The following is a 7,958-nucleotide window of genomic DNA, read 5'->3' as shown; positions in this document are numbered from 1 at the left end:
TGGAGAAGGCAGGGGCTTCCCGGACCAGGCTCCAGTCTTATCTGCAGAGGTTTGCCCCAACGTGTCCCAGGAGCAAGCAAAGGTTCAGTGACATGTGCAATTGGCAGGTGGCGGATTATCAATCAGCCCCCTGTCAGCCCTGAGGCTCCTGGTCTTTGGGACAGTGCCAGGGTGGTGGGGCAAGGGGCTGGTGGGGGCCTGGGGTGGGGAGGAGAGGAGGGGATGGAGGAGGAGAGTCCTGCTGTATCATGGAAATGACGGATGTTAGCTTCTCTGATCACCTTAGCTGGAAATGCGCTCATGACCCCCTCTCCTGTCCTCAGCCTGTGCCCATGGGCCCTGCATTCCTGGGTGTGCCTCTGCCCACCCATCCCCAGAGGCCAGTGCTACCCCCCCCCCCCCCACCCCCCCAACCCTGCAGGCTCACACATGGGGTCTGGGAGTGGGATAACAGAGCAGCGATAGGGAGGGGGCTCCCAAACTGAGAGCATGGAGCTGGCCGCCTGGGGTGAGGGTCCTGGGCTGGAGGCAGCAGAGAAAACTCCGGGAGGGCAGAGCTGGCCTGGGCTGCTCTACCCGTAGGCGGAGGCCTGGTAGCTGTGGAGTGACAGGAGTTTTCTCCCCAGCAACTCTTCACGTTCTCCCGGGAGTGCAGACACGAACCTGCCTTCGAAGTGTTAAAACCATGGCCCCGGGGCAAAACACCATTCATTCTGAATCATCTCTTTTGTTGCATTTAAAAAAAAAAAAAAAAAAGAAAGAAAGAAAGAAAGGAGAAACTCCACACCAGCCAGGCAGAGGTGTGCAGGCGGCTGTGTTTGAACACAGGAGTTGGCTTCCTTTTGGGGGAGGAGACGAGGTCCCACAACAACTCGGAGGGGTATATAAGGAGCCGCGGGCTGGGGGGAGACATTCCTGGGGCCCTGCTTCCAGCCCAAGCCTGAGGCTCCACCAGCACTTCTCCAGCCTGCTGAGGACTCACCCGCTGCCCGGCCATGAGCACCACATTTCTGCAGACTTCTTCCTCCACCTTTGGGGGTGCCTCTACCAGAGGGGGTTCCCTCTGGGCTGGGGGAGGCGGCTTTGGTGGGGGGAGTCTCTACGGGGGCGGTGGAGGCCGCAGTATCTCGGCTTCTTCTGCTAGGTTTGTCTCCTCGGGGTCCGGAGGGGGCTACGGCGGCGGCATGAGCTGCGGCTTCGGTGCAGGGGCTGGTAGTGGTTTGGGCGGAGGCTTCGGAGGTGGCCTCGGAGGAGGCTTAGGAGGTGGCCTTGGAGGTGGCTTTGGTGGGGGTTTTGGCGCTGGCTTTGGTGACTTTGGTGGCGGCGATGGCGGCCTCCTCTCCGGCAACGAGAAGCTCACCATGCAGAACCTCAACGACCGGCTGGCCTCCTACCTGGACAAGGTGCGCGCCCTGGAGGAGGCCAACGCCGACCTGGAGGTGAAGATCCGGGACTGGTACCAGAAGCAGAGCCCCAGCAGCCCGGAGCGGGACTACAGCCACTTCTACAAGATCATCGAGGACCTGCGGGACAAGGTGAGTCCTCCAGCATCAGCGAGAGGGGAGCAGGTGGCTGGCGCCCTGCATACATCTCCATCATCTTTCTTGCTGCCTCAAGGAAATCCTTTTCCTGCCCAGGCAACGACTGTCGGTGTATAACTTGGAGAGCAGGGAATGCTTTCCAGGTGCGGAGGCCAGCATACATCCGCTCAACTTGGCAGTGAGAATCTGCTCAGGAACTCTGGTCGGAGGAGGGTCCGAGGTGGGGGCAGTTACACACACCAAGCAGGGGTCTGCATAAAGCTCCCTTTTGCTTCTTTTGCAGGAACAGTTAAGGGTAGCTTCAGGAGCCTTGAATGCCAGGACTACCTCCCTCACCCTTTGAGGAGGTCTTTGGTGCGAAAAAGCTCTATTGGGACTTAGGAGACCTGGAACTCATTATGTGCTCTGCCAGTTACTTACTCACCCTCTCTACTTACCTGGACTGGTTTCCTCAGCTGTAGCGTGCCTTCCTGCCCTGCCCTCCAGGGTCCTACTGGCTGTGGAATGTTCTGTGGGTCCATGGCTGTGTCAAGTGTGCAGGAGGCCAGTGACCAGGGGAGGCTGGCAGAATATTCCCGAGAAGGCTGCTGAACCCCACCGCACCCAACTCCTGGCCAGGCACTTCCCACAGGGGAGTCCAGGCACTCCTGGCTCCTTGGTTTTTCATGCCCTGGAGGCAGGAAGGGTGGTGTGGGCTCACACCAAGTATGGGCACTTGAGGTGAGGCTGAACTCTGCCCCGGGGAGCCTATAGGCCTCTGTTGCTCGTGTCAGAAGGGAGACTGTCAGTAAGGCGTCTGACCTGGGGTGCAGGGTGGGGAGAGCAGTAGGGAAGAGAAAACAGTGCTCCAGATACCAACTCCCTGCCTCCTGCAGATCCTGGGGGCCAAGATCGACAACTCCCGGGTCATCCTGGAGATCGACAATGCCAGGCTGGCGGCAGATGACTTCAGACTCAAGTATGCTCCTGCCTCTCTCTCCCCTCCAGATTCACCCCCTTTCTTGGCTTTCTCTCCCTCTTCCAGCTCCAACAGCCCGCACCCCTACTCCAACAGCCCACAGCCCACTTCCTTACTCTGGGCTCCCTCTGTCTTCCCAGGTATGAGAACGAGCTGGCCCTGCGCCAGAGCGTGGAGGCCGACACCAACGGCCTGCGCAGGGTGCTGGATGAGCTGACCCTGACCAAGACCGACCTGGAGATGCAGATCGAGAGCCTGAACGAGGAGCTGGCCTTCCTGAAGAAGAACCACGAGGAGGTGGGGGCCGGCAGGGGCTGCTGGTGGCGGGGGGCAGAATGGGACCATGGGCACCTCCTCATCGTTGACCGAAGGGCTTGGTGGTTCAGATATGCTCCCCTCCACCAAAAACAGGATGTGTCGCCACGGAGAGCAAGGGGTACTGTCCTTTGGGAACCCAGATCCCTTTCCTTCTTGTATCCATAGCCAGGCCAGGTGGTCAGTGGGACCCGCTGTCCTGATTTGTTTCATGAGCTCAGACAAGGGCCCTGCTGTCTTGAGTCCTCCCGTAGGACCTAGCAAGGAAGAGAGACCCTCAGAGCCAAGGGGCCCATGTGCTCAAACCTCTTCACGCTCACTGGGAAACAGAGGCTGGGGGGTGGGTATGCAGGAGGGCGAAGGGCATGTCGTGAGTCAGGCACGAAGCCGGGATTGGCATGTGGGAGCCCGCTCTCTGCCCCCTCTTCTGCCCTCCGTCCCTAAACGGGCCCCACCCACTCCGCAGGAGATGAAGGAGTTCAGCAGCCAGCTGGCCGGCCAGGTCAACGTGGAGATGGACGCGGCCCCGGGTGTGGACCTGACCCGCGTGCTGGCTGAGATGAGGGAACAGTACGAGGCCATGGCCGAGAAGAACCGCCGGGACGCCGAGGCCTGGTTCTTCAGCAAGGTGGGCCCGAGCTCACGGCCCCGCCTCAGCTCCCCACGTCTCCCAGGGCTCCTGTGGGCCTCACTGGTCTTGTGTGTGGCCTACAGACGGAGGAGCTGAACAAAGAGGTGGCCTCCAACACAGAGATGATCCAGACCAGCAAGACAGAGATCACGGACCTGAGACGCACTTTGCAGGGCCTGGAGATCGAGCTGCAGTCCCAGCTCAGCATGGTAGGGCCTCCGACCCCCCACCCGGCCACAGCCCAGTGCAGCCGGGCCTTTGCCACCGTCCGTGGCTCATTAAGTCTGTGGGTCCCCAAGCCTCCTCCCAGGGGGTTCTCTGCACTCCATTCAACACCCATCTGCATGCCCACGGCATTTTCCTTCCTGGCCTGATGTGGGGTCCGTTGACCACCCCCCCTCCAGAAAGCCGGGCTGGAGAGCTCGCTGGCGGAGACGGAGTGCCGCTATGCCACACAGCTGCAGCAGATCCAGGGGCTCATCGGCGGCCTGGAGGCCCAGCTGAGCGAGCTCCGCAGCGAGATGGAGTGCCAGGACCAGGAGTACAGGACGCTGCTGGACATCAAGACGCGGCTGGAGCAGGAGATCGCCACCTACCGCAGCCTGCTGGAAGGCCAGGACACCAGGCAGGGGCCAGGGTGCAGGGGGAAGCCTGAGAGAGGGGCCGGTTAGGGTTGGGGTGGAGAGTCTTCGGGGGACAGCAGTGGGACAGGGAAAAGGAAATGGAGGGGGTGTTAGTGTAGATCAGAATCTGTCTGCTTGGGGGTGGCAGGTCTGAACAGGTTCTCAGGACGTGCCAGCCTCTAGAGAAGTCAGATGTGCAGGTGGTGGGGGGTGGGGGCCGCTGGAGAGGATTGCTTAGCCAGACACCGGGGCCCCCTTAGGGAGACCTGGGCTCATGCCCTCCCCTTACATCTGCTTCCCCTCTCTTTCAGGATGGCTGGCTTTGGCACCAGAGAAGGTAAGAAGGCTTAACTCTTCCCGCATGGGGCGGGGCGGTGGGGGGGGGGCGGGCGGGCAAGGTGGCTGTTGAAGCCACCGTTCCCCTTGGCATGGGGTGGAAGCAGGAGGAGGCCAAACATGCCAGTGGGGCAGGAACACACCCATTTCAGGTGATACCTCTTCCCCGGGGGACCCTCCATCAGCCCCAGTAGAGTCAGGGCTGAAGATTTATTGAGAACCTTCCGGGTTGAGCAGGCTCTGTCCAGGGCATAGCTTCCTCCAGGCCCCACCTTCCTGCACTTATGGGAAGAACCCCCCAGTTACTACCTGTTCACCCTGACTTTCTTGCTCACTGTGGGGCGCGAACTGCCGCTGCCTGCCTCCGTGATGAGTGGTTCACCGCCAGACCTCCTGGCCACTCTCGAGGGATTGGCCAGCGGCCATTCTCAGGGGTGCTGTCTGGTTCTCCCCGAGCTCAGCCAAGGTCCTGGCTGCCTTGGGAGGGCGAACAGCGAGGGTCCCCCCCTCACTCTCAAGCTTGCTCCTTCTTTCTACAGCATCCCTGGGAGGTGGTGGCGGCAAAGTTCGCATCAACGTCGAGGAGACAGTGGACGGGAAGGTGGTTTCTTCTCACAAGAGAGAGGTCTGAGTGCCTGGCGCAGGAGAGACCTCCCTGGCCACCCCCACCTTCCCCAGGCTGGATGGAGGACCGCCCAGAGGGGCCAGAAGAGCAAACCCCAGTCCCTGCTTTCAGAGGGTCCGGCTCTCCCTGTTGGGCGCTCGGCATCCTCCCCCTCCCTCTCCCCACCTGCTCTAGAACAGGGACAGGCAAGAAGTAGCTGTATTGTGTAACGAGCTGGATCGTACCACGTCTGCCCATGCAATAAAGAATTGCTTTTCCTTTTGCAAATATCTCTTGGTAGTATGTCCAGTTTTTCTTGTTGGGGGCTTCTGTGGGCCTAGGACCCACATGATGACATCTCCTATTTTGGCCTCTTCCCTGCACCCAGGACCAATTCAGACTGTTCCGGTGACTTGATGTTCTGGCTCATTCCATCTAGTGATCATGGAAGCAGGAGACGGGGTTTGCCCTCGGAGCAGTTGGGTGCACCCGGCAGAGGACTTGTCACATCGAACAATTATTTAGCGAGCAACTGACTGTATAGGTCGTACTGGTTACCACCGTGTGGTTGGCACTGTGCTATGTGACCCCGCCCCCGCGTCCTGTTTAAGGCAATTGTGGGCCATCAGGATTTACGATTCCCACCTTAGAGATGAGGAAGCCAGGGAGGTGAGTGACTCCCTCAGGGGCCTCATGGATGGATGGTGAGCAACAGGGCTGGGCCTGGACCCTACATCTGTATGACTTTTAAGTTCAGCTCTTGTTCTGGGACGCCAGGCCCTGGCCCTGCACAGCTCACTGCCAGGACCTTCCTCCTTATTTCTGGTCCTCCTACATGTGTCCCTAGCACCTCCCCTCTTTTCCAGTCAGGCACACCTGACCTCCAGAGTGGCTGAGCCAGGTACCATCGCTGCCTCCTGCAAAGAGGGACCTTATCTACCCCCTTACCCCTGAAGCTGCCATCTCCTTCCCATAAGGCAATTACCGTGCTCAGAGGGAAAGACACCAACTCCGGGAAGCCCTCTCTGATTTCTCTAAGCTTAAATCCAAAGCAACATCAACCCCTATTGCCCTCCTCAGTCCAAACCTCACTCCTGCTCCCCCGACCCCAGCATCTCTGCCTTTGGGCTCATTAGAGCAGCAGTGACATCCACACACACCGAATTTGTTGCCTCTGGTCTGAGGCTGGTTCCTCTGGGATTCATAGTCCCAGACAGAGGGCAAGGAATGAGGAAGCAGAGCGTTCTGGGTGCTGTGGCTGGGCTGGGCTCTGGTGAGGACTATGGGGAGAGGGAGAGCTGGTTTCTTAGTCCCGCTGGGAACAGGAGGTTGGAGGTGCCTCTGTTCTGAGAATCAGATCATCCGGGGGAGAATTAAGCCCTCTGAGCGGGCCGCCCTGAGTCTTGCTGGGTGAAACTGCCCAGCAACCCTGGTTGGAGAGAGGGTGGCGTCTGTTTCTTCGGGAGGAGGTTTAATCTAGAACGTGTCTCCTGAGTACACAGTTGGAGGCCAGACTTCTCTGGGGCCGGAGGAAGGAAACAGAATTTACGAAGCCTCTATATTCTGCAGGGCTCTGGGCGGGGCATTCAGAGGATGGCATCTCAATGACTCTCTTGGAGGCTTCGTGAAGGTGGGGGGTGGACCCTACATCCTCAGTTTTCAGAGGAGGAAACTGAGGCTCAGGGAAGTTAAGTAGCTTGAATTAAGTCACAAGCTGGGAAATGGGAGGCTGAGCCTGGGAATGAGCCCTCTGATTTCAGACCCTTCCTCTTCTCTGGACGTCATGAGGGTGATGGAAACTGGCAACACCTTTCTTAAGAGAAGCCCTCTCTTTTTTTTTTTTTGTTTTTGTTTTTGTTTTTGTTTTTTCCGACAGTTTTTAGACCTAACATTTGATTTAATTAACTAATTATTTATTTTTTCTTTTCAAATCTGTATTTAACTTTTAGTTAGTTAACACAGTGCAACACTGCTTTCAGGAGCAGAATTCAGTGATGCATCACCTAGGTACAACACCCAGTGCCCATCACAAGGGCCCTTTAATACCCATCCCCCATCCAGCCCATCGCCGCCCACCTCCCTCCATCCATCAACCCGCTGTTTGTTCTCTAAGAGTCTCCTGTGGTTTGTTTCCCTGTCTCTTCCTTCTTTTTCTTTTATTTATGGAACCCCTTTCTTAACGTCTGTGGGAAGCCAGTTCAACTGTCATACAGCTGTTACCGTCAGAAAGATTACTCTCACATCTAGCTTTGGTCTCCTGTGCTGTGGCTTAAGTTCACACCGAAGCCCAAAACATCAGGTGTCATGTTCCCTGACGTCCTGACAACAACCAGGCCCCTTGCTGAATCCAGGTCCCTGCTCCTGCTTCACCAGCCTCCGGGCCTCTGTCAAGAAGTCTCAGGCCTTCAGAGCAACCCGCAAGGGTTTTCTCAGCCCACAGTTTGCCAAAATAACAACCCCCTGCAAAGGTGCAGAGAGGCAAAAGGTGGGTCTCCACCCTTATCCAGCAGGCCTTCTCTTGGGGCCAGACCCTGGGCTGGTGGGGAGAGAAGGCTGGTTCTGTTTCCTTGGAGGGCCCCTTCCACTCTCCTGGGATCCTGGGGTTGGAGGGAGCTGACAGAGAGGGCCTTGGATCTGCCAAGTCCTGTTTCCTGCCTGACCCTGGAGTGAGATGCTCACACCCAGGGAAAACTGGTGCCCTGCCGAGCCCTTTAAGTAGTCTCTGGGCAGAGATGGCCCGCCTTCTGCCTGCCCCTGGGCTGAGGTCGGGCTTGGTTTCCAGCCAGTGTGGGAGGCAGACAGCAGGCCTCCCTTCTACCCTAGGGAGAGGGTAGCTATGGGACGAGGGATTAGGGCCTTGGGTGTGTCCTCTGCACAGGCTGGGCTTCCCAGGGTAGGCACAGGGCACTGCCCATCTCCCTGAGGACTTTGGTTGGTCCCCGTCCCTCTG

General features: G+C 58.4%; 1 protein-coding gene across 1 annotated transcript; it reads left to right on the top strand.

Moving 5' to 3' along the window:
- Positions 1 to 773: 773 nt before the first annotated feature.
- KRT15 (keratin 15) lies at positions 774 to 5,298 on the top strand. Its single transcript, XM_043584460.1, has 8 exons — positions 774 to 1,535; positions 2,417 to 2,499; positions 2,640 to 2,796; positions 3,281 to 3,442; positions 3,529 to 3,654; positions 3,850 to 4,070; positions 4,380 to 4,405; positions 4,944 to 5,298. The coding sequence occupies exons 1-8, from the start codon at positions 996 to 998 to the stop codon at positions 5,033 to 5,035; spliced, it is 1,407 nt and encodes a 468-aa protein (XP_043440395.1). The 5' UTR covers positions 774 to 995; the 3' UTR covers positions 5,036 to 5,298.
- Positions 5,299 to 7,958: the final 2,660 nt, after the last annotated feature.

The sequence above is a fragment of the Prionailurus bengalensis genome, chromosome E1 (assembly GCF_016509475.1).
Source record: "Prionailurus bengalensis isolate Pbe53 chromosome E1, Fcat_Pben_1.1_paternal_pri, whole genome shotgun sequence".
NCBI lineage: Eukaryota > Metazoa > Chordata > Mammalia > Carnivora > Felidae > Prionailurus > Prionailurus bengalensis.
Note: the sequence above shows the minus strand (reverse complement) of the source record. Positions and strands in the feature narration are given on the sequence as shown.

Coding starts and splice junctions, on each gene's coding strand:
- KRT15 (XM_043584460.1), top strand. CDS start 996: ATGAGCACCACATTTCTGCAGACTTCTTCCTCCACCTTTGGGGGTGCC. Junction 1,536..2,416: donor TCGAGGACCTGCGGGACAAG/GTGAGTCCTCCA, acceptor TGCCTCCTGCAG/ATCCTGGGGGCCAAGATCGA. Junction 2,500..2,639: donor GCAGATGACTTCAGACTCAA/GTATGCTCCTGC, acceptor CTGTCTTCCCAG/GTATGAGAACGAGCTGGCCC.